Below are 27,163 nucleotides of genomic sequence, written 5' to 3'. Positions count from 1 at the left end.
TCGATTGTAAAGGGCTGTAATAAATAGTGATCACCTCCAACACAGATCTATGTGTCGACTGAATTAACACAAAGCAGGGAAGAGAAGCCATCGGTCACATGAACACTACATTGTTTTCACAACACACAGAACGAAGGCTAGCAGACTGAGGAGATATTCACTGAATTTGACTAAAAGCATATTGGCTTAGAATCCCACAGTCTTACCTTCACTATTCACATGTCCATGTTTCAAGTAATAGGAACTTTGGGATATTTTTTGCTTACTTGTCTTTATGCAGTTGACAGTAAGAGCTTGGAAGCTCATGACCTTACACTGAAGTGAAATGAAGAAGAGGAAAAAGGTGGATTTGTACCTATGGATGATGTGCTGGCTCTGCAGGTAGTCCAGTGCCAGCGTCATCTCACAGAGGTAGAGTTTGACGGCATCCTCGCTGAACTGGACATTCTGCTGCAGGTGGTAGCGCAGGTCTCCTCCCAGCAGGAGGTCCACCACCATGAACATGTCCTCCTCATCCTGGAACGAGTACCTGAGACCAGTGGGATGACACAGTGCTCAGTCACAGTCCAGTGTGAACAGAAAACACATGCAACACAAACAGAAGCAGAGACTGAGCACACGGCAAACACATACACTATAAGGGCTTCTATGCTCTCACATGCAGTACACAAAGTACAACACAGCTTCAGAGTCGCATGCATGTTCACGGAAACCCACACAAGGACAAACTTAGGCGAAGGCCACATGTGTGTAGAACCACAGGAAGACATACCCTTTACATGCATCTGAATCTGCGTTTACCAAAACAGAGAATGCGTATTTATGCATGCCACTATATGTTTGAGTTGATTCGAGTATGAACATACACATTTCACTGTATAAGAGTAGCATCCATCATTATCCTAATAACATGTCAGTTACTTGAAGGAATGCAAAAAGAGAGGAGGTGATTGTCAAATTAAAGCTTGACAACAGCTCGCCTTTGCTTGATGTGACTTAATTGAAGGCTGCTCATGGTCCGCTAAACATTTTTGTCAATCAGGCTTACTAATCATGCACATCAAATTAAAACACAGCCTCTCAGGGATCTAGGAGGGGATTTGTAACACTCCACTCCACAATTTTACTGAACAATACATTAAGCCACACAGGTGAACAGACTATTTTTGTAAAACAGAATCTAATTTCTCACATAAGAAAAACAAAGCCAGAATAATATCTTAATAGCCCCCCATGTCACTTTGCAGCAGAGGAGGCAACACAATTGGAGCCTTGGTGATTTCATCTATAAAACTTGGTTTAATGTGGCTGCTACTGAGCCAATTCTTTATTTTCCCATTAAAGCTCTGATACTGTGGTGTATTACTTCTTTTTATAGCTGCAGGTTCCCTCTATATCTTCAAGCTTGGCGTTGAACACTCAGGGGGGCGTTCTGATTGGTCCTACTCAGGTGCAATTTCCTGCTTCTCTGTAAGTGAGAAAGGGGAACCTGTATTTGCTGCAGAGTGAAAATCATTCCATCTCATCCACAGATTAGAGGTTCCGCCACAGAAGAGAAAACCCATTTGCACTACTGTTGGCTCTTTCTATTCTCCTGAAACACCCCGTAGATTAATTGATGAAACGGCCTTGACTTTGATGTGATAGGATAGATAATGGGTTGAAAAGCACACTATGATTCAGTGAACACAAAAGCAACACATGAAGCATCTTTCCAAGATGCATTAGATTTTAACTGGAAGAAAACAACTACAAAAGCTGTAATATTGAATAGTGTAAGTTTGAATAGTGATAAACTTACACTATGGATCGGATTGTCTAAAAAGTTTCTTATTCAGTACTATAATGTTTCCTTTTTGCTGCCACAGCTGTTGTTGCAAGACCTAAATAGAAAATGACAGTGGAAACACCAACCTGCCCTGACCCTTTAAAGATCAGGCTCACTATTAAAACACAGAGCAGCCTCAGCAGATGGCCAGCCCCAGGACGCTGTTTGCCTTTGGCAGGGATTCCTCACTGTCACCTTTTTATCACCTCATTGCCACAGTCTGATTCCTGGTATCCAACTGACAGATGAGCTTCCTCTGAGGCGGCCCTCGCTATCTCAGTGTTGCACAAAACGGTCTTCCCATCGCTGAAATATCTGCGCTCCTGAGAGAGTGGCTGCAGCGGCTCGAACTTCTTGTCACTTCCTTCGCAGCGTTCACTGAGGTGACAAGGAAATGTCAGATACAGGCCGACAACTAGAGCATATGAAAGCTCCGGTGCTGACAAGCCCTGTCACCTTTAAGACTCTCACCAAGGATGGGACGGAGAGGAAACACAAGCAATACCCTTCCGCATTTTTTGGGAACACTTTGCCTAAAATAAATGCAAATCCACAAATCTGACAGTTCCAGAAATCTAATAAAAAACTCTGAAAAGGAATTCAGGTGGAGGAACAGTGGAAAGAAAAGTACTAGTTGAAGGGCACTTGTTTGGAGAGATAATATAAAAATCTGAACATCTACCCCCTCTCCCTCCCTGTTCATTTTCTGGAACTTACTCCAGTGGTCACAATGGCAGCACGTTAAGGGGTCAGTCGGCTTCAGCCAAAGTGCTTGTCAGATCATCGTCCGACAATGTTGGTGACTTTCCAAAAGCGAAAGTCCGACAAGCCCACACATTTCACATAGTAATTGCCCTGGAATGTAGTAGTTAGAATTTATGCAGGGTTTGAACGTCTTTCTGAAAATCCATCTTTCCTTTTTCAGGCAAACCAACTCAAACACTTTGTATGTGTGCAAAACTAAAAACGCACTGGACGGCAGAGTGTGTGTCCTTATATGACATTCTTGCTATTTGTTGCAGTCATTGCACCACACCGCTCTTGACGGAAAGCCTTTCGTCTGAATGTTCAGTGTGGTTAAGATGTATAAACTAGCTTCTAGCTCACTCTGGCTGTTAGCAAAGCAGTCCAATCATTCTTCCTCTCCCTCGTCATTTCCTCCAGTGTTTTCCTGGGAGATCCTGAGGTGTTCCAATGCTAGGACATAAGCTATGCAATCAATCTGGACCTTCCCTGGAGTCTTATCCCAGGGAGACATGCCCACAATACCTTTGCAAGCAGGTGTCCTGGAAGAATGATGAATCTGATGCCAGCAACTGGCTGCTTTTAAAACAATTCTACTTCAAGCTCTTTCAGATTCAGAGGTCCTCATTTTGTTGTTTAGTGTAAGTGGAAAACCACTACAGATGATGATATTCAAGGCCATCACTAGTTTGAGACGACAGTATACACTTGGGATAGATAAAGAGAAAGACTGATGAAATGTGCCAGGTTGTGATGTACATTCAGGCAGACATTTTCTGTCAGCATTTGCATACAATAATAAATGCATAGAACGGATATCAGCAATATACTTGAATATAAAATCAACTGGCAAAAGACAATGTAGTCATGACACCGACTGACATCCTTTTACATTAAAATAGTTTTAACTAATGTTTTGGCCACTCGATACATGTAGCAGCATTAGCACCATTTTGAGGCCACATTGTTGTACCCATGGCAAAAATAAAGCCTCTTTCAGACATGCATCATCTCTTTCAAGCTAGCAGCAACTGAACTTGTAGGCACCCTCATGAGGTTGGATGTAAAATTTCTGTATCACTTTAAACATGACACAAGTCTGAACCGCATACTGCAGCATCAACTTATAGGCATGCACAAATGATGTACTTCGACTACATCAGCTCTAAGATTGGTCCAAAAACAGCACAAGGATAACATTACACATATATATATGACATTGCAAATGGACAGAATTTTCAGTGCTCAGGAAATCATAAGTAGTCTGAGATATTTGGACTCTCTGTAAAGCTACTATTAATTTAGCTTTAGGGTTTTGCCTACTAATGCATTATCATATGTTGTACATTAGTTGATACATTATCCAGTATTGTGTAAATGATAAATATCTTGACCGCTGTCTTTCCCATCATTTTAACACACTGATGAAGCAGCAATGTTACAAATCCAAAGTCTGAAAAGAGCAACAAGCTACTTCCTTGTCTGTCTGAGTTTGCTGCTGGGTAGGTAGTGTTCTGCATAATCCATTTATTATTTTCTGCTGCAAACAGTTGCCTGCTATGACTAATGTAATACTGATCGGATAGTGAAACTCAACCAAAACAGAAACCATTTCGTCTACTGTCCATGTAAAAATAATAGTTAGTGAAGCTTCAACAGTTTGATAACTGTGGTATAGATGTGTGTGGGATGCTGGACATGGTCGAAATAATGTGTGACCACTAATTTCATTTAATGTGCTCTCTGCATTTGTATGAGCAGAATTTATTAAGTGTTGCTTCCTAATGAGCACAGAGGAATTGCTGGTCAAAAACTTGAGTATGAATGAATGCCTGGCAGTTCTGTGGGGCCTGGGGAGAGCTGTTTCAGTCCAAAACCATGAGGACATGTAGGAAGGCCAGGACAGGACTATGCTGCGACAGTCACAGCGACTAAGAGAGGAAGGTTAGCCGGCTGGAAGGGATACAAGAACAGGCTGAAATAATCAGGCCACAATGACAAATGAGCCCAGGGAGGCAGGGAGGAGAGAGGGAAATAGAGGGACAGCGGAAGAGAAGAAACTGTTTTGAGGTAAAAAGTGAGAGAGAGAAACAAGCGCTTGTGATTCTTTTGGCTCAAACTGGTCTGCAAAGTTTGAATGGCCTACATAAAGTTGATGATAGAGATGGCTGGAGTGGGCTGCATGACTCGATCACAAGACACTCGCATGATCCACAGAGGATTCCTGCAACAAAGATGTGAGTGAGACCTGCCTCTCCTCTCAGCAGCCTCCAACTGGTTGCCTTAAGATACAACACCTGCCGCTGGCCTGCTTTCACAAGGTGCACTTTGAAAGCCATGTCCTACAAAAAGTTCTTCTGTAAAAGTAGTGTGAGGACAGTTGAAGTGGAACTCTAAAGTCCTTCAAGGCTGCAAGTCCAGGTCAAAATAATATGTGGAAGCACACTGGTATATGAAAGAAACAGACTCATATGCTTTCGGAAACAGAAATGATCCCATATTTTGCCGTTCATGATAATGATTTAAGGCTAAGCCCCTTCACGGGGCTTGTTATAAGTGCTGACTGGGGGTGTAGAGGCTAATTTGCTATACAGTCTCCCAAGGCCTTGTTCCATCCAGGCCTGAAATCAATATTTCTAATGGAGGCTGAACAGGATAGGGCACATCCATCCTCACCACTCCACTCACTCGCTTTCTGACTCTGGTGAAGGGACGGACAGTGTGAGGACAGCACTATATACTTGCTCCAGATGACTCACTACTGTTTTGGTTTTGCAACCTTTAAGATGAGCCCAGGGGACTGGGAGAGCTCTTTGATGACAGTTGCTACCCTTGCACGCTTCAACTTTAAAAGTGCTGTAGCAATGTCCTGTTGGTCCTGATTCACTGGTGCGTCTCTGGACCCTTTGGGAGAACAGGTGATGATGTTTGAGAGTGATCTGTTGTCAGGTAACGCTTAAGGCGAAGTCTTGCTTTTATAACGATGTTCTACACTCCGTTGACCAGGGGATCACACTCATAGCACGCTGCTGCTGGTTACTCTCTGCTTTGGATGGGCCGAGGTGACCCCTTGCACTTTGAGGTTTCAAACATTATGAGGGAAAGACGAAGTCAGTGTTTTCTCATGTGTCGCAAATCCATACAAGGATTTCTGTGGATTTGGTGTGTGCAGCTGATGATAGGTAATTTTCCTCCTCTAAGGTAATCCAGTCAGTGTACCCTCGACTCCTACACATCTTTTCTATGCAGCGAGGGAATGGTCGCAGCAATTACTGTGGGCTGCTAACTTGACATCCGCCCAGCTTAAGGCAGCCTATCCCCAGCTGATGCGATTCAGTGTGGGCTTTCACAAGGATGCTTCCTAATGAATTTCTTCTGAAGCTACGGATGTAGCCATTCGAAAGCAAAGCGGAATTCAGGATATCTCAATGAAAGCGAAACCGTGTTTCCAGACACAAAGTGTGCCAGGGTGTGTAGGTATGAGCTGGAGGAAACCTTACAAGTCCTCTTAGTCTGCACATCTCTTTTTTTGACAAAGCAAATCAATGCCAAATACTTTCTTAGGGTTGTCTTAGGCATCCCATCTGACAGCTGTTTGGTGTATTTTCCTTCATTCTCTCTGACTCTGGCTGACTGTCTGTTTGGCTCACTCCTGGCACTGTATCAATAAAAACACTCCTATGAAGCTTCATCAAGGCTGAGTTTTTCTCACGAGTTGCATCTGCTTTTTTTGTGGTTATTGTTGTTTGCTTTTGAGAATAGGCAATTTCCAAAAACCCCAGCTGGTCTATCGCACATCCATTAATATTGTAATGTAGTGACCCAACACCAAGCAGCAGATATGGTAACGCTCTGCTTGACAAGCCTATGGATACTGGCAACAGTCTAATCTAAGGGGGATTGGGTAAATAGCATGCCCACACAATGAACCAATTATTTCCTCAGTGCTATACAGTAAGAGAGACAATGGGAAGACAAAAGAGAGCTTTCATCAATCGTATCTCATTAACTGTCGGGCTGAGATGTTGTCTCGAGCAGCAGTTAAATGAAGCAGACAGTTTATGCGATGCACACAGGTGCAACGTAGCAATACCGTCATGCACAGATGTTCACAAAGTGTCTTGTAAACTGGGGCAGAAATTACAAACTTACTACAGACTCCAGCTATAAAGTGATTTTCATTATGTCTCAATGCGGACTTCTCTCTCTGACTTCAGCAGAAAAATCTAAACTTTTCTTTTATTATACATTTTTGGTCCCAGAGTGCTCTTCACAGTCAGACTTCAGTCCTTGAAGATGATCCTCAGAGCAGTTCTGTGTTACTCCATTTATTGATCAGGACGGAATCAATCCAAACTGCTTTTTCAGTCAGCTTCTGACTATAGGTTTGTACAATCAGGGGATTTAAAAATGGCACCTGAGAGCAAAGTTACTCTAGAAAACACATTTTTCGTATGCTATATGGTGACTCGAGACAAGTCCATGTTCAGAGTATTGTACAGTAACAGCTGCATCCAGATGCAGGAACACAGCTGGTTTTACCTGGCATATCTCACACAGTGTGACGGCAATGGCAACAGCCTGTTGACGGTGAGCCTTTGCTTCCTGCATCGCTGACTTTGATGGTTTGTTTGTTATGCACCCTTGACAAATTCCCTATGCTTTTCAAGATGATCAGCCAAATACAAGCAGGAAAGATCTAAATGAGACAGTCTGTTGAAAGAAGCTGTTGGCAAAGGCCCTAACCTCACTTAACTTCTACAATAATTGCTTTAGAAAAAAGTATAAACGAATTGGGTACACTGATGCTCGAGTGAGTACAGAAATTATATTTTCTGTTTGAGATACTGATGCAGAAAAATCACAGACATATCCTTCCTTAAAGGGCTGATTTAGCCTGATTTAAAAATAAAAACAAATAAAAGAAAAGCAAGCAGGAAAACAAGTCCAAGCATCCTACGCAATTCAGAATGAGGGCTAAAGACTGAAAATGCACAAGATGCCAAAAGCACTGCAGAATGAGGTGGTAATGCTCTTCATTTTAGGTGCTGGTTAAACCAGTACATTTGTTTGCATGCTTGGACAGTCTCAAATGCCCACCTGCAGAAAGGAAAGAAAAAGGAGGAGTCTGATCTGCCCCAGATTCATTCTACAGCAGGAGACAATGACCCCAAACATGCAGCCAGAATCATAAAGAAGAATACAGTCCTGTAATAGCTGGTTAGTTGGTACGGACTTTAAGAGCCAAAACCATGGAGTCAGTCTGTCCTCACAGGAAGAGACAGAACACAATGAGAGGTCTAAATCTGTGGAAGAACAGTGGAAGATTCTCCAAGATGCTGCAACAAGCAACTGGCCAAGAACCTTGAAAAACTGGTTATAAGTGCATCCAAAAGAAGTGGTCACACTGTTACTGTGCTTTACTGAATCCCTGACTGTGTCATGTTAATTCAATTTTGGAGATAATTTTGTCACATTCGACACAGTGGAAGTGTGTGGAGTTATGCTTGTAGTGTTTACTCTTAAAAAAAACACAACAAAAAATAATTTAAAAAAAATGCAAAAACAGCAATATATCGCTGAAGGAACTATGTTCCTGTGTCCCATTATGCAAACAGCTGTTTTCTGAGAGAAGAACTGTTAATTTAAGCCACTTAAAGTGGGTCCTGTGCATTATTGAGGGTAACTAACACAAGAAGCTGCTGAATGCTGGGAGCATATGTGACAAAATTAAATTATTCTCCATTGTTTTAGAGGCAGAAAAATGAAATCTTTTGTAAATTGAACCAGAAATGTCTGCATGCATAGATATCACTAGAAATGAGTGAGATTAGAGTGAAGTGAAACTTTGTCTTTGCAGTGATCCTCATTGTCATTCTTCTACGAATGCTGAAGATAACAATCCCATACCAGAGTATGTGGACAATCTTCAGACTGTTTGCTGAGTCTGCCACTGATAGGATTTTGGTATGAGGGAAGCTGGTCCAGTATGTGGTTGCTATGTCCTCCTGGTGAGATGGACGGGCCCTTTTTGGAGCATTTCGAATGCAGAGAGGAGGTGTGAAACTTCTCATTCCCACATATCCGCAATGATACAAGTTAGTGTGCTTGTCACTAATGAGCATTTGAAATAGTGCTGGATGCAGACTACGACAAAAGAGAGAGAGAGATAGAGAGTGCAGAGCAGCGTAGCACATGGAAAACTAGAACACAGAAGGCTTTGGCAGTCATACACTCCTGCAGGGAATTATAAAAAATACACAGGCCTACTACTGTACACTCATTAATATGCCCTCGGTTTGTTCTAGTACTGTAGCTTCTCCAGCAGGCAAAAAACATCCAGCAGACTGAACTTAAATCATTTACATCTTGGTGAGGGTTAGGGAATGAGCCCAGGACACAACTTTGTCTTGGTTCATCTACTCACTCTCTACACATAATCAATTCATCATGGAATGTGTGAATAACAAAATATTCTACTGGCAATTGCTCAGAGAAGATAGGCATCATTCCACCAATTACAGAGGAGTAAAGTGCTTTGTGTAATATTCCCTGAATGCCGTGCCAGATCCCCAATTACATTTAGAAATGTGTCCCGCCTGGAGATGAGCATTGAATAATGAAAGCAGCCTCCATTCACCCACATATCAGACTCGAGGGAAGAGTAAGGTCATTTCAAACCACAGTAATTATCAAATGTGTGCTTCATGGGCTCAGAGTCAAAATTAATATCCCATAATATCTCTCCTTTGTAAATTGTTTCTTCAGTTGACAGCTGTTGGTTTCAGGAGGAAAAATTGTTTCAAGCTTTAATGAAACTAAGAAAACTTTTTTTGGGGGGGGGAAACGTGCCAAATGCAGAAAGTAAAGTGCATGCAACAGCAGATCCAGAACTTTTACAAAGAGAACGTCTATTTCAGAGTGAGCATGCAGCTGTCCATTCTGTTGAGGGGAAAAATACGAAATGCACAGACAGGCAAAGCAGGCGACCGACAACAGCAGACCACACTGAAATTGTAAAAACATAGGATAGTCACCAGAGATTTACTAAAAAAACATGTTCAATTTCCTGTAGGATCTCAAGCTCTCTAAAGACGTTTCGGACCTCATCTCTCTCTATGCACTGTTGTTTGTTCATATACTTCATGGCGTACATCTTCTCAGTGTCCCTCTTTTGCACAATGCATACCTGCAGCAAGCAAGGACAGAACAGGAGGGGGAGACAGGGAGGAAATGGAGGGAGGGGAGACAGAGAGAAAAAATTAAACATTTGTGAAACACATTTAGACACAAAATCTGCATGAGAATTTATTAAAGAAAACAATCTGCTTCAATAAAGACACAAACACAGATCTAGTTTCAGAGAGGGAAAGAGAATTACATCATCACTGCGGTGTCTAAGCCAAGTTTCAGCTCCACAAATGTGGCCACGCTGCTATGCTAATAAAATATGTTTTCAAAACAGCCCGCAGCGGCCGTCAGCTGTTGATTAATGCGATCACTCAGGATGGAGATCCTATACCAATGCACAAGATGCTGACCCGCTGAGCTGCTGTAAATAACTTGATTTTCAAAAACAGAAGTTTGTGGCAGGAACCATGTCCAAGCAAATCACCTCATTATCTACTGAGCACAAGTTTGGTAGGTTTTGTCAGAAAATGGCTGTGAACGATTAGAAGACGACTCCAGAGAGGTCCGTGATCACACTAACATCACTATCTTCAGGCAGCACACTCATTTCGGATTGCTTGTTAATATCTACTCACTGTTGTATTACCTTAAGATGAGATAATTGTGGATTTTTAATCAATGATTACTTACATTAAGACAATGATTTTTTTTGTCTTACAACTTGTCTGAAATCTTATGTTTAAATACACAAATGACATGTTTGAAAATGTATTAATTTCCTGATTGGAAACCTGAATATTGGATAAAGCCAGTTTCAAAACTTTTGATCTAATTTTGTTGACATATTAGAATCAAAAGTTTTGTCGGTGGGGATTCTGGCTATCCCTTTTTATCACTCCATAAATCAGAAAAATACTATCCACAGCCAAAAAAAGCCCATTTTTGTCATGTTTTTAGGAATGGAATGTTTTATGAATGAGGCTGTGAATGATATATGAACAAACCCTCAGTGAAAACCTTCAGAGCATAGATGGGAATAAGACTGAAAAGTCTGGTGAATATAAGTGCTACTGAAGTGAACATTTCTGGCTCATAGTATTAAAAAAAAAAAAATCATTTTTAGGCCTTTAAAGATATGTATTTAATTGAAATCAACAGCTGCAAATAGACACATTGTAGTTAAATCAATGCCTAAATGTATATTTTCTCTCAACTAGACTACAAGAAGACATGTTATAAAAGTAAATATCCCAAAATCTCAAAACTGACCAATGCATAAAAATATTTGCCTGTAGCATCTTGCCTTGAATAAAGCTTGCTGCTAAGGGGATTGCTTTAAGACTAATATAGAGAAAAAGAATAAATCCAGCAGTCAATAAAACACATGCGATTGCACATGCATACTGTACTAAAATAGACTTGAAGACAAGAAATCAGAATCTGTCCTTTAATGTGGCTTTCAAACTGTCTCCAAAGATCTAATTTACATGACTGTTGAGAAGGGATTCCACCAACGCTCAGTGCTGTCAGAAAAATGCTTAACTGGGCCAGAGGGAACACACACATTAACAGTAGCTTCAGAATGCACAATGATGTTGTTAAGCCTTCATGTTTTTGTTTTGATTTTTTACAAGATTTTTCAATATCATGTCAATAAGAAGTCTGGTTGTCATAATCAGGGGAAATAGATTAAGAGAAATCCTGATAACTCAGCTAGATTTCTAATGGAGACAGCTGCTTTGTTTGTCTGGTGTAAGGTTATCTGGGTTTTAACAGAGTCGTGGCAAAGCCCTGACGCAGGGAGAGTATCTCAGTGGCAGCAGTACAGCAGGAACACCATTACTCATCCTTGTAATACATTTAAAATATGCCAGCCTTGGTTTACAGCTATGGTGGGGGGGTCGAAGTGGAATCTGATTACCGACCACCTACATTTAAAGGCGCGCTCCGGTTTTCATCCTTAACTTGATTTCCTTCTATAACTTGGCTTTTTGTGTGCATGTAAACACAGTCAGAGTGAAACCTTCACAAAAAGAATTAAATCAAACCGTCAAACTACTTCAGTGACAAAACACAAGTAGCTGTTACGGCCCAAAAAGTGTCTCTCGACCACCCTGTGAAGCGCTAAACACTGAACTGCCCCCTGGTATTTCTGCTTTAGACAGCAGGGCTTAGCTGGATTATATTGTCCACCAAGGATCTTCTCACAGGTCTCCTCATAACAGTCAGATCCAGACAGATGCCTGTTTTACACAACACTCTGGCCTTGATGCACTGCCAAAAAAATAAAAAAAAAACAACAAAAAAACCCCCCACACCCATCTCATCGAGTTATTTTCTCATTTGTTCAGTCTCTCACTCTGACAAAACTGAGAAAAAATGCCAGTGGGAAGAGAAAATCTCCCGAGCTTCCATCCAAATGGATGTTTGTGCAGCTGTGCAGATGTAGGCTTCAGCATTTTTCAAGAATATAATGATACCAGCTTGAAATGAGTTACTTTGTATGCTATATTCAAATTATGCTAAGATGAAGAAAAACTACGGCGCCTTTTCCCATTGCAATGAGAATTTTTCCACTTGAATTAATGGGGGAAAAAATTAAGAACTAACACAATGCTAAATGAGGTGTTAAAACAGACATTATGTCAATGGTGACAGGAGGAAACCCATTACTGTGTAAAACACCATCTATTTAATTGTGCTCATGGTTTTCCCTCAAGCACACGCAGCTCAAATGTGTGCCAGGTCTGACTCGGCTGCCTCTCCAATTTCTTTGGTCTGGATCTCTTCCAAGTTCAGATTTCCCCTATTTCTGTCACTTTCATTAGCTCATCAAAGCGGAAATTCATCAAATGTGTTGCTCCTCCTCCTTCATAAAGGGTCAGATTATACTGAGGAAGAGCGTGTCACTGAGGCCTCCTAAACTAACAAAGTTCAGCTTTTGTTGCAGTCACTTTGCTCGTCAGACTTTCTGTTTTGAATGCTCTATATGCAGTTTAGGGCGGCAACTCAAAACTTTCCACTCAAAATACTTCTGATGAGTGAAATGTTAACTGTCACTGGCAGATTTCGGGTACAGCTGACCAAGCTAACTGTCCATCCATCCACACACCGCTTAATTCTCATTAGGGTCACGGGGGTGCTGGAGTCTATCCCAGCTGATTTAAGGTGAAGGTAGGGGACACCATGGACAGCTCACCAGTCTATCACAGGGCTACACATAGAGATAAACAATCACACTCGCATCCACACCTACAGACAATTTAGAGTTACCAGTTAACTTCAGCATGTTTTTGGACTGTGGGAGGAAGCTGGAGTACCTGTAGAAAACCCACACATGCACAGGGAGAACATGCAAACTCCATGCAACTCTTCATACACTACTAGTCAAAAGTTTGGACACACTTTCTCATTCAATGTTTTTTTTATTTATTTGTATTATTTTCTACATTGTAGCTTAATACCGAAGATTACCACTTATTTGTTTCCAACATAATTCCATATGTATTCTTTTCTAGTTTTGATGTCTTCAGTATTAATCTACAATGTAGAAAATAATTTAATAAAAACCATTGAATGAGAAGGTGTGTCCAAACCTTTGACTGGTCGTGTATGTAACTCGGAATCAGGAACCTCACAGCAGCATCTGTGGCTATAAATTATGAAGAAAAAACTAAACGTAAATGTTCAACATTTTTCAGTTGAAAAATGCAGAATAGCAGAAAAAGTCTTGCCTACTACCAGATTAAATCTACTAATCCTGTTTAAATTTTAAGTCTCTCTATCAGTTCAACCACACCTCCTTTATTAGACTTTTTTCTTAGCCGTCAGCAGTGTAACACACAGCTCCAAGGCCCTCTCTTTTTCCATCTCCCACACTGGGCTCAATACGCACCCAGTTTCTGTTCCCTTTTAGCCAGGCCAGTGTGTGCCATCTGCACTGTGCTAGAAAATAAATCAATCCTACAAACAAGAATTAAAAAGGCCTTCCACACAGTTTCATCATTCCCTTACCATTAAAACAAATGAGCATGTTTTCCACATGCGCCTTAATCCATTTTTACTGGGAACAAGACACAGAGTCAATTTTTAGTAACACTGGTATTTTACCAGCTCAGGACCTATTATAGAAATCTTTATGGTCTGCTGGGAACGGGAGCATTCAGGGCCAAAAGTTACAATCCTCTTACTTACCATCAGCAATCCACCCAGCTCTGTACTCTCCATCCACACATGAATTCATATTTTCCTGATCGTGCTGGCCATATCCTTCGTTTCCATTGTAACTATAGAACACAGCACTACTGACGGCTATTTTTAGATTTTTTTGTTAATGATTACGTGGCAGCATTTCCCAACCAATTAGATATCACATGTCAGTCACCTCACACTAACTCTGTCTTATCTGGAGCCCCCAGGAGCCGGTCAGCGGAGGATTTATTCATTTATTCATAGAGTATATTAGCAATTCAATGCATTAGACTAGTTTAGTATAGAGCAGAAAAAAGTAACAATTTTGAGGCAAGAGGTGTGAGGTTGAATGTTTTGCAAGCTATCTGCATATGAATGGAGGCATTTCCAGCTAGATTGAAATCAGCTGAGATGGAAGATTACAGCTATCACTGTAATACGCCGCCGCAGGACTGAGGCGACGACAAAGTGATGCCTTTAGAGGCCATTTCTCGCAAAGCCGTAACAGACACTGAAGTGTTTCTAATTAATTCTGTAACATCATCTCCAAAATGCTAATGGTCAGCATGAGCCAGTCTACTATTGCACGACAGGCGAGGTTTTCATTGTTAAATTCTAATTGAGGAACACCTGCTATTCAGACTGCCTTTGAATATTTGTCAGAGATAAAGGTCATTTTGTTCTCAGACAGGCAGATAAGAAGCCAGGGGCAAGTCCGAGGACGTGCCAAATCTCTCCAGTGGCTGGCTGTACACCTGGGGAGAGAACTGGCTAATAAATAGACACAGTGACCAGTGCGAGCCCTCCAACAAAAGAAACTCATGTTGCTCCAGACAAAGAGGCATCAAAATAAGCAAAATACTGGTAAGAGTCTCCTCACTGGTCAGCACAGATCTCAAATTTTTCATCTGTTTTGTGAAGCGGAAAATTCTGAGAAATTCTGAGAAGTCAAATGTTTAATTAGCTACAGCAGTTTCACTTGAACTTTGCAGTTTCCAGTTTATCCAAGCGTAAAAACTTTCGGTTCTAGTAGTTACCATCTGCACACCTCCAAGTGGTTGCCTTTGAATGTTTCCCAGACTCTAACAGACTTTGGAGTTCTCATATCATGCACCATGGTCATGAAATAATCTTTTATAAAAAAAAAAAAAAAAACTAAAAACCTCAAACTAGAAACATTCATATCCATGAATGACTTTAAGAGCATCATAAAGCATGTAGTGAAGGAGGAATGTCAATGATTTTATTGAGCGATTACTGTCCTTGAATAGCTGTCAATCTGTTTTATTGTTTATTTGTGCATCATGTATCCGTTTTATGTAACTTTTAAATTTTGTATGACTGCTACCTTGGCCAGGTCTTCCTTGTAAAAGAGATCTGTAATCTCAATGGGACTTCCTGGTTAAATAAAGGTAAATAATAATAATAAAAACATCTTTGTAATATTTCCAGAATTGTATTGTGTTCTACTTAAGGTTTAGATGTAAAAACACCATCATTAGTCAGTCTCAAAGCTGTACTTTCTTATATTATGCACAATTTAAAGCGCTACATAAGAAAAAGTGAACGGAAATGTCAGAATACAATAAAACTTTCAATTTCACATAAAGGATTTTATGCTCCCTTAAGTTTTTATTTTTTTTACTCATTCAAAAACAAATTATTTGTGAAAAATGTTTCTTTTTCAAGTTCTAACAGAGAAAGCATGTAACTCACATGACCGATCAGCCATTTATCCTACATTGTCTTTGTTTCCAGATAGCATAAAACATGGACAAGCTTATGAATGTATGTAAATGATGAATGTAAACAATTCCTAAAAAAACTTTGAATTTTTTTTCTTGTAGATGAACATAGTTTTGCTTGTTGGCAAGTTGGCAAGCAGCTGACTTATTTATTTTTTGGCTTCTTCCACTCTGCCTATTAAAACACTGCATAGAGTAGCCTATATTAAAACCTTCTGATGACATTGCGCAGGCATTTTTATTCAATCTACAGCAGTTATTTTGCATTTTCTTTTTTTTAAATAAAAAAATATGTAATTTTTTAAAATGGCAATTATGTAGAAGAACAGCAAATGCTTACTGATTTAACTGTTGATGGTTCTCACTCCTAACTGTATTGGTTTCGACTCAAAATGTCAATTAAAATCAAGTCAAAAATACATATTATCAAGTTATTTTCTGTAACTCCTCGGCATTTTAGCTTCAGCAAACCTTTTCATAAACATGACTGACCAGTATATTAGCACGGAAATAGTTTCAGTTATGAATTTGGTGTGTTTTTACCGAGTATTAATGGCAGCAAGACAATGTGGAATTGGCTCAGAAAAACTGTGCCAGAGGAATGAGTGGTGAGCTCTATCAGACTTCAGATAGGCAGACAATTCATGTCAGTTGATGGGATTTGTTGACAATAACAAAAAATATATAATATCCTCAGCGTTCACTTATTCATAACTATTATTATTTGAGGTCAGCAGCCTATGTGGCTGACAGAGGCCTTGTTTGAGGATGACCACTGAATGTATACCAGTGTTTTGACCAGCTGTATTTGCGTACGGAGTGTAAGTGAAACTTGCTGTTACAGTCCAGGTGACAATGAATTCAGCTCTGCTTCTATCAGGCTGCTGTAGGCCCATGCACCAGGGAACTTGAATGGCGTTGCGGTTAATGAGCAAGCACAACTGAAGGAAAAAATGGCCATTCACATGGGCTGTGCCCGGGGTTTATACTTGGCTCCAGATTCCATGTCTCCAAGCAGCGGGAAGGATGACTGAACTGGCTCGGGGTGAGATGCTGTCACAACGCTGTCTGTAATCTCTGACCACCAGCTGCACACAGCACCTGTTTATCTCTCCTAAAGAGAGCTTTTTAGAGGTGGTCAGACAGCCACATGAACACACACACTATAAACATTAAGGTGGGACCTATTGATTTGTCTGTATACAGTGTTAGAAGTGAGAAGCCTTTTGATGAGGAGGAATTTAAAGGCAAGGACGAAGGAGCGTCATAGCTGAGAGCACCTGTCTCTTCCTCAAAGACAGGCGCATATAGAAACCTTCATTCGCATCACAACAGCTCAAATACTTACTTTTAATAGTTTTGAGCTCTGAAGCATGAAACTAACTTTGTTTTTCCGCAACACAATCATTATTTAATTAGTGCTAAGAAAAGGAGAACGGCACTAATAACGAGGAGCTTGGTGTGCTGTTTTCCTGGAAATAATCTCCATAGGGTCAGCCAGGGGCGCCTGGCAGGCAGAGACATGTTCCTACGATTGAACAACACATTAAAACATCCACCATTCTAAATAAAGTCAGCACAGTTATTCACCCATATGTTCTAAAAAACTTCTGAGTAGCGCTAATGAGGCAATATGAGCAGCAATTACAGAATGACGGTTTTGATAGGAGCAGCTACATATAAACTCTGTTTTAAAACTAGCGGTAATCCATTACAAAAAGCAACCGTGCTTCATTAATAATTCAGTAATTTGCATTCAATAGATCATCAGAGAGACAGTGTACAGTGAAACGAGGAAACTGCATAGGGGCGACTGAAAGGGGAAAGGGTAGAGATCCCTTATGGTGGAAAACCGTTTTTATTGTGTTTTAAAAAGGTGTATAGTAAAAGCTGTGAATATGAAGATGCTTATTTCAACTAGACGTCCTAATAGTGTTACAAGCCAGAGTGAATTCCAGTGGATTACTTTTGTTTTCGATGGAAATTTCCTCACAAAAATCCTTTGTGTTGTTAGAAAGTTGCATAATTAATGTGACTAACTTTACTATTAGCATTAACCATACGCCTACAGCTCAGTACAATGTTTAAATTGTAAAGCTAAGCAGCAGTCAGAGATGGTGGAAACTTTAAGAGCAATTTGAAACTAAATACATGGACTGGGTGGGTTGCCGTGTTTTCATTTTTCACCTAAACTCAGCTGGTGTTTACCTCAGTTTTCTTCTCTCCTCCTCTCTGTGCTCACATATACAGCTATTTTCTTATTACACCTGAATTGTGAATAAAGTTGTTCTTTTTTTTGAAACATATTTTGTATGCGTGTGTGTGTGCATGTGAAGTTGTGTGTATATATGTATATATGGAGGGAGGGAGGGATGGATTTTCTTATTTTTAATGTTTTTAAATGTTGTAAAGTACTCTGTGCTGCATTTTAACTGTATGAAAAGTGCAATATAAATAAAGTTTGATTGATTGATTGATTTTCTGTTTCTGTTGTCAGACAATGGTACATGAAAGAGTGACTGAAACGAAGCGCATTGCAGACTACATGTCAACCAGCACTCACTTCATAGCTATTTCCAGGTTGCTGCTCTGTACCACAACCACAACGCTGGCTGATAAACTCACCATATACATGGCATGAAAACAATGTCTGTACTGGGAATTTAGTGATTTTTACATGTAAAATGTTAGCTCGCTGAAAAAAGTGAGAAGCAACACAATGTCCTGGTGTCACACTCATTTACTCCTATGTCAGCAGCCATGTAGTCATCTTCCTGTGTGGGCAGCAACTGCTCAGGTACTGAAACCGCTTGTCTAGAGCAGGACTAAAACCAGGGGTTATACAGCCACAGTGAAATGTGGTGTTTTCAGCTGAAAAACTGAAAGGCACATTCTGGAAATGTGAGATTTTCATTAATTTGCGAAAATTAAACAAAGATGTGACTGTAATCAATATTTTTACAAAAGATGGAGGCAAAACCGGAGGTTTATTATAGTGTCAAAGTTTTGTAAATGTATATGAAGCCATAATATACCTTTACATGTAATTTGAACAGACATCTCAACATCTCTTTGACTTTGCTATAAAAATTCCACTGAGACTCAATGTGACCTATCTGCAAGTATGACCCATCTACTGCAGATCATGAGACTAATTATATATTCCACTGAGATGCTGTGTCCAGCTCTAACTTCAGCCTTTTTACCCAGTTGCCGGTTGGGTGGAGAATGTTAATTTGGGAGGTCACTGGATAATGATTGTACAGGGCATTGGAGAATTCACAATAAAAATTGATTTATTCTTGAGACTAAAAGAAGATTTGATACAGTTGGAGTGACAGAAAATGTTTCTGAAAGTGACCAGCATGGCTCCTGTCTCTGCTTTTCATGCAGGTAACTGCTTGGCTTAATTAAACCCAAGAGGCTCTTCCTCCTTCAGTTTCATTAAAAACATGATCTGGACTTGAGGCGCCAATAAGCTCTAATGCAAAAATAAGTTCTGTGGTCTTAAAAAAGTTCAAGATGAATTCTCTCTTATTAACTAAATTCTGCATTATTCTGCCAGAGCTATGAAAGAAGAGGTGCGGAAAGTATTGAAGAAGAGTAAGACTGACAAGCCTATAGGCAAGAGCCTGAAACTAAGCTCAAAATAGGAAACCAGGAATTCATTACTATCCTTTAATAATGTGTTTCATCCATCACAGAAGAGATAATACATCCTACCTAGTTCCACTCCAATCTTTTGCATGGCTTTCATGATACAAATAAATACATTTTCGACATTTATCTCTCAGTTAGGCAGAGCGTCTTATGATAAGCAGGTCTGAGTGTAGCGGCTTGCTGAAGGACACTTGACAGAGAATTGGATTTAAAGAATGGCAGCGGTTGTAAACCTTGGCACCAGCACCCCTAGGGGCTCATGATGATTTTAGAGGCATTACAAGATGATTCATGAGATCTGATAACAGAGCTAGGTAACATTCCAATACATTATTCCTATGTAAGACTACAGTTTGCTGGTGTTATCATCATTATAAAGTTTATTATTGTGTTGTTATGATCTTAAATGGTGCCTTAAAGCAAATGTTGGAATGTTTCAATTTACCTAGCTCTCACTTGTTTGGCTATCGCATTGGCACTACCAATGATTTAATGATTTCCTGTCTGAAAGTCTTATTGTGTTTAAATATCAGATTTTTTTTGGTAGATTTTTAATCTACCAACATCAACTCATGGGCATGGTCTGAAAACACACTGTGGAAATGTCCTTATTTGTCCTTCCTAAGGCATTATATTTACTAGGGTTCGAGAATTGTGGATGACACTGCAAAATGCAAATAAGAGGCTCTCTAAAATGTATGAATTTTACAGAGAGAATCTTAATTAAAAGGCTTGATTGGCTCAGCTTACACATCAGTGGTACCATTTTTATCCTATGTTGTATTTGTTGTTTGCTAACCCTATACAGGGTTGCTAGTCCATGCTTATGTTCGCTTTTTCTCAGGAGTAGAAGCTAGATGTTTAGCTAGCTTTTACTGCTGACCTAGAGGACAAACTTACTGATGGAAAACAGTAAAGAAAAAAGAATTTGTCTTATCCTGATAATATGCATAACAGGGTTGCATGTCGAGTCAGACATTCAGTCAAGGCTGACAATGTGATGAAAATATGAAAAACTGAAGAGAGGACATAGCTTTGCTCTAGCCATTCTTTTGGAAAACTGTTTGATGATGTTAATTCCAGCGTATCATTTGATTCACTGTTTTCTTCTTCTTCTACCAGCTAAAAAGGTTAAGCTAACAGGGTTGCATGCACATTGTGGGACATACGTTCCATGCATAGTAATTATTTCAAATATTACGTTGATTAAAATTTTTTTTTCCCCACAATTACAAAAGCCATCAATGAAAAAATAATACCAAAAAAGGAGATTTAAATTTCATTTTAACTGGTCATCAGGGAGGTGCGACAAGAGAAAAATGGCATTTTAGAGGGAACTCCAGACTTATTTGGTAATTTTAAAAATATTTTCAAACATTTTTTTCTCCTAGTTTTTTTTTTTAATTTAGTCTCAGGACAAGTACATTTACCCAACAACTGCATGTTTTAGTATTTCGTATATTTTAAGTTTTATGAGAGGGACATAAATGTCCTCCAATTCTGGATTGACCCACGTATTCTTTTTGTCAGCCACATGAACTGAATCTGTTTTGTACATGTCATTTATTGTGGAAATGGGTCTCCATTTCCACTACCACAAATATACATAAATGGATGCAGCGACACTCTTACATGCGACACACTGTGGCTGTTTATCATGTTGTGTTTAAACACATGTACACACAAACCACTACTGCAGTAATATCTCAATTATTATTATTAAATATCAGAAGCATGTCAATGATCAGTCTATAGAGCTCATTTTATTTTTTCAGGATACGGATGAGTGAAAAGTACATTTACGCCCAAAAGTTAATGCTGATCCCTGTCTAGAGTTGTTTCTACAGGCTCAGTATTACTCCCTGTTTACAGTATTTGCAGTACCAAAACATCATTGGTCACAATTAGACAGTGATTGTGAGAGCAAAAGGTTGACACAAGGTACAAGGTCTCAGGACAGACTCTCTTACCAGTCTGCCACCTTCACAGAATATCAGGTAGGAAGTCAATATCATATCTCTAGGAATCATATAAGGTATCAGAGCAGACTGACCTGTAGCCACACTCTGTGTCCTTGTGTGCCCAACCTCTGGGCAGGCATCTCAACCAATAAAAATAAAAGTCAAATTCCCTTTCTGCCTCTCTAAATCTTTCATATGTTAAAAAACAGCGATCTAGCTCTGCAGCCCAGCCTTCTGCCTCAGCTACCAGCTCTTCTCAGTCAACCCAGACCTCCCTCAGGTTAAGCTCAATGTTACACGCTCCTTGAACACATGCACTTATTAAATGCTTATTAGCTGAACAGATCACTTGGTCACAAAAAAAGCTCTTTCATGTCGCGCTTCAAAGTGGAGCGTCACTGTTAAATCCCAGGGATGGCTGCATGTTGTTTACCTTTCCAATCTGCCTCCTCCTTCCTCCTCATCCCATCCACTGTTCTGCTATAGTTAGCAGTCCTATCAATTGTTGTCAGAAGGTCTAAAGCTCCGGGGACAACAAGGCTTGCAGCGAGGAGAAAAAGGTTGGGTGTTAAATTTAGTGGACTCAGTCAGGAAGCTGCAGATTTTTCTGTTTTCTAGGTCAGGTAAGTGCCAAGTCGGCCAGAAGCCTCTGCCTGAGACACATGGGGGGAAACACGGACAGATAGCATTTTGGAGAGTGCTTGAGAGAGGCAAGCGAGGCAAGCACACTTTCAGGGTCTGCTAAACATGTCATCCAGGCAGAAGAAGGAATAATTTGCACTTTCATTTGGTTCATCCCACTGGATGTCTCCTGCTCCACAGCGGCTGTTGCCAGCCTGCAGGAAATGAAAGTGTTTACTGAGCTAGGTTATCCATTTGCTCAGCTCCAGGATGCACTATTACAGCAGGCATGACCGTTAATAAGCGCAGTCATGGATTAAATGGTAAATGGTCTGCACTTATACAGCATTTTTCTACCTTAGCAGTGACAGCGCTGTACAATGTTTCTCATTCACGCACACATCAATAGTAATGCAAGACGCTCGCCTGCAAGGACACTCCAGCATGTGGAGTGGACAACAGGCTCAACCTGCTGGAACACCTGAGCCACAGACAGCCAGGCTCCTCTCATACTAAGCTGGGTAAAGTTAGGCTTTGCAGTAAGAAAAAGAAAAGAGGAAGGCATTTTCTGTTCTAGAGTGAGAATCATCTCAAGTGCAGATAAAGATAAAGAACAATAAATGTAGACACTCAGCACAAACACATCAGGGCCTCTCACACACTTGGATACATAAGAACATGTTGTTCTGAGAGCTAAGAGCACTTCAATCTCAGAAGACAACTCCTCTGACAACCACTGAAAATTATACAAGAATGAATTTGGCATGACTAAGGGAAAAGACAGCAATGGTTTCATATTTAAAAGAGAAAACTAATGGTAGGCATGTACTAGTGTGATTTTCCTCTTATGATACTAATTTAGACTCTCTGTATCTGTCAGTACTGCTCTGATACCACAGTTCTCTGTTCCCCATATCTGTACGCCTCACTATGTGGAACTCACTGAAGGCACTTTATGACAACATGAGATCCTTGGTAGCAATCTTACTACTAAGGATTGCTGAAGAGCTTTACTTCTGACACAGTTTGTGGCATCTTCAAATAACGTGCTCTGTCTGGTGAACAGTTCAAATTTTAAAGTTGAGTTCACTATCAAAGAACATGAGCAAATCTTCATATCTGAGAAGCTGGAATCAGTCAATCTTTGGCCTTTTTGCTGAAAAAATTATTGGAGTGATGAATTCACTATTAAGATAGTAGCCTACTGATTTTCTGTCAATTGACAAATTGATTGTTTCGGCTCTAGCTGTGAAGCTTATAATTACTATCACTGGACTGCTATGACTGAACATCTGTCCATCTGTTCATGTTCTATACACTGCTTTATCCTCTGTGGAGTCGATGGGGGCTGGAGACGATCTCAGCTGACTTAGGTCTGCAACTGTAGGCTCCACGGTCCTCATATCACACTTGAACTTGTTATGGTACTTATCCAGATTGTTTTCTCCTGACTGGATCCTTGCTTGTGTTGTATCTATGGTGCTTTCGATAAAAGTGTCTGCTAAATGAAATTGAAGAATTGTAGACTTAGGGTGACAGGCAGAGTACACCATGGACAGTCCATCACAGATGACACAGAAGCAAACTGATGAAACATAGAACACTGAAAAATAAACTCCTTTTAATGTGAACTTGTCACATTTTGACTGTTACTTAATCGTTCAATCTGGTCCTGACACTGATCCAGTGTCTATTTGTTACAATAGTTGTACATATTGATCAGCCACAACATTAAAACCAGCTGCCTAGCATTGGCCCAAGCTCAACCTCCACGCTAAGGCCTCAACACTAAACCCACACAGACTTAATCGATGTCACAGCTGTAGTGCTTGAGTGTGTTAGTTTGTGAGGGCTCCAAATGGTATAAAAAGGAGGAATGGGACACACTATCATGACAGCACCCGTTGCTTGGAAACTACGCATCGCCATTAAACACAAAAGTGAATTCGCACTCACACAGTTTGATCAGCTGCTCAGATGATCACTCCCTGTTTGTGACATTACAGTGTTTCTATATCTTTGCAAACTACCAAAATCAGGGAAGCAATGAACATCTGCAAATCATATGTGCGTATTTGACTGAAAATACAAGCAACATGGAGCTGCCAGAGGCTGTCACTGACATAAATTTTGCAGTAGATTTGTACTCGACACCATCTATGCTTGTGGACATTTTGTGAGGGGCAGGACAAACATGTTTATATGTCAAAAATGTTCTTATGAACTATGGGCAAGTTCCTCAGGAAAGCCTGCACACATGTAGACTCACAGAACGGTGTACACTGACACGTGATTATTTGACATGGGCAGCCCTGAGCCATCAAGCTGTTCACTGATGTGTCCTCATTGTGCTGCCTCAATAGCTCTGACCTGTTGCAGTATGAACAGGAGGAGCTCTGTGGGCATAGAATGGAATTTTTTGATGCAACTCACGGATGCTCAATCAGATTTGGATTTTTGGAGTTTGGAGGCCAGGTCAATGCCTCGGGCTCACTGTCTTGTTCGTTGAGCCGTTCTATTGCAGTTTCTGGGGTGTGGCAGGGCACACTGTCCTGCTGGAGGAGGCCGTCTACCAGCAGCTATGTTTAGGTGGGTGGTACATGTCAAAGTATCCATGCAAATGTCCAGAGTTTAACAGCAAAATACTGCTTTGTAACAAGATGATCATCACTTCATTGATCATTTAACCTGTCAGTGGTTTGAATGTTGTGACTGAAAAGAGAGCAACATAATAGATAAATAGAGATGTCTAAATATTGTGTGGCATTTGTAACGCTGAAGAAAAACTTTAAATACACATGACTGAACTAATAGAAAAATTGCAAAATGCCTCCTGGGTGAAGACACCAAATGGCAGAGAAATTCTCTCATAGCATAAATGTATGAACAAGCTTCCCTGGAGTCTCTGCTTACCTCTAATTTATTAAAAAAAAAAAAAAATACACAGAAAGACTTTGAAAGCATTCATGTATGAAGGTGGGGAAATATAAGGATGCTTTAATGAGGATTACATGCATCAAAGAATGTAAAAGAGACTAAGATGGACAAAAAGGGCCTGAAGGCTTATCTTGAGCACGTTCTCTTTGAGTTTACTGAAGGTGTTCAAGATGTACCTGAGGGTTTCAATAAGGGTGGAATGTCTCATTCACATTCATTAACATGCTAGAATTTGCAAGCTGTTATCTGATAGCTTCTTCTATCTCATCATGATGGAAATAGATGCTGTTTGATAATTCAAAGGTGCTATGACCTAACAGATTAATATAGCATGCCTTCTATTAAAACTGATATATACAGTACCGTTCAAAAGTTTGGGGTCACCCAGACAATTTCACGTTCTCCATGAAAACTCACACTTTAATTCATGTGTTAACATAACTGCACAAGAGTTTTATAATCATCAATTAGCTTTTCAACACCATTAGCTAACCCAATATACCATTAGAACACAGGAGTGATGGTTGCTGGAAATGTTCTTCTGTACCCCTATGTAGATATTCCATTAAAAACAAGCCATTTACAGCTAGAATAGTCATTTACCAGGTTAATAATGTCTAGACTGTATTTCTGATTAATTTAATGTTATCTTCGTTGAAAAAATGAAGATAACTGTTGCTTTTCTTTCAAAAATAAGGACATTTCTAATGACCCCAAACTTTTGAACGGCAGTGTAATATTAATCAGAGAGCAGCAAAACTGACCGTCGGTTGACTGACACTCATTCTGGTACCTTGATCCCCGTCTTGTTAAGTTCAAAGATTTAACATGATGTTTTAATTCATGTGTCGGACAGCTTGCTGCTCTAGTCTTCTCTCTGCTTTGGAGGTTTCCTTGCTTGAGCTCTCTGTTAAAGGAAACAGCACTCACTTCCCCGTTCATATCCTCGTGGGACCAAGCACAACAACACCGTACACTTTAGCTGTCACAAAATGATTGATTTGTTTCGCTAAGCCCTGCCCCCTCTTGCTGTCAAGCTTTTTGTTCTTGCACAGCATGTATGCGGTTACATTATTCGGGTATACATGACACTGTTGAGTAGATTTCAAGTGTCACAAGAAATTTAAAAAACAATACTCAAATTAGGCTTGTGTCAAGTACCTGCTTTTGAGTGAATCAACTAGGCTTTGTGATGTCATCAGAGGGCTATGTTACACATGGCTGTATTAAAGAGAGTAAAAGAAGAAAACAGTTGGTCGACCAACCGATAAAAAATCCTTAAAGGCAAAAAAGAATCAAACAAAACTTTCACCATTTACAAGAGAAAAATGTAAAGAGGTCTTCAGGAATTACTATATTCGTCGGGAAATGTGTGACTATTCATTCATGCCAGTTGGTATTGGACATGTTTCATGCAGTTTGGAGACAAAGACAACAAAAAGAAACAGAAACAGTAGATAGATAATTCAAATGAGTTAAATGTTTGACGTAAGAATTTCTTAGGAGAAGGTGTTCCATCTTTGATTATATACATGGAGTCTTTTTTTTTTAAAAAAGTCAAAAACCACCTCAAGGAAACACTAACCTTTTCTCATGCAAAATTTCTAAATCTGCATCAAAATATATTATGGATAAAGGGTTATTAGAGGTCCTTGATTTCAAACAGGCACAGACAAAGCAAGGGTTTTAACTGTTAAAGGGTAATCATTGATTTTAGGCTCTGATATGACAACTTTAGTTACCAGATTTAATCAGCTGTAGCTAGCTAACGAACTATTAATCTCCTTTAGGCCTTTTAATGTTACAGTGAACCCATTATAAAGTTTGTAAAACTAAGCATATGCTTTACAGCTTAAAAAAAAAAAAAAAAAAAACAGATGAAAGCTTCATGCAAACAGTCTGCATCCTGACAGGCTGATGTATCATGTACAGTAGCCTACATGATATGAAAATAAAGAAAAATACACTGGTATTGTATGGCAGTATAGAGCTAATGCCAGTTAGCTCAAGGGACATAACAAAAAAAATCAACGATTGTTACTTCTTTCTTATTTCAACAAGAATGTTTTCAGATTCCTTAAGGCCTTTATTACTCCGTCAAGGAATGCAGCGGAGTAATAAAGTTATGCGACGATCGGTGTTTGTCTGTCTGTGAGCAACATTATTCAAAAACGGACTAACGGTCTTGGAATAAATATTCTGGGAAGGTCAGAAATGACACAAGGACCAAGTGATTAGATTTTGGCAGTGACAGTAGTTATAGTCTGGATCCACGGATTTGTTAAAGATTTCTGTATCATTGCGAGATAGCTTGCTAGCTGGACATGAAATAGCTTAATGTGATA

The 27,163-nt window shown here is 39.9% G+C and overlaps 1 protein-coding gene across 1 annotated transcript in view; it reads right to left on the bottom strand.

The window, feature by feature from the left end:
* LOC111574000 (serine/threonine-protein kinase 32C) overlaps window positions 1–27,163 on the bottom strand; it is an 83,048-nt gene that overhangs the window by 10,255 nt on the left and 45,630 nt on the right. Inside the window, exons 3-4 of the mRNA XM_055018783.1 lie at window positions 9,610–9,761; window positions 356–529 (exon numbers count right to left, since the gene is read on the bottom strand). Coding sequence (XP_054874758.1) covers window positions 356–529; window positions 9,610–9,761 — 326 coding nt within the window. The remainder of the gene's footprint in view (window positions 1–355; window positions 530–9,609; window positions 9,762–27,163) is intronic.

This window comes from Amphiprion ocellaris, chromosome 16 (genome assembly GCF_022539595.1).
Source record: "Amphiprion ocellaris isolate individual 3 ecotype Okinawa chromosome 16, ASM2253959v1, whole genome shotgun sequence".
Classification (NCBI taxonomy): domain Eukaryota; kingdom Metazoa; phylum Chordata; class Actinopteri; family Pomacentridae; genus Amphiprion; species Amphiprion ocellaris.
Note: the sequence above shows the minus strand (reverse complement) of the source record. Positions and strands in the feature narration are given on the sequence as shown.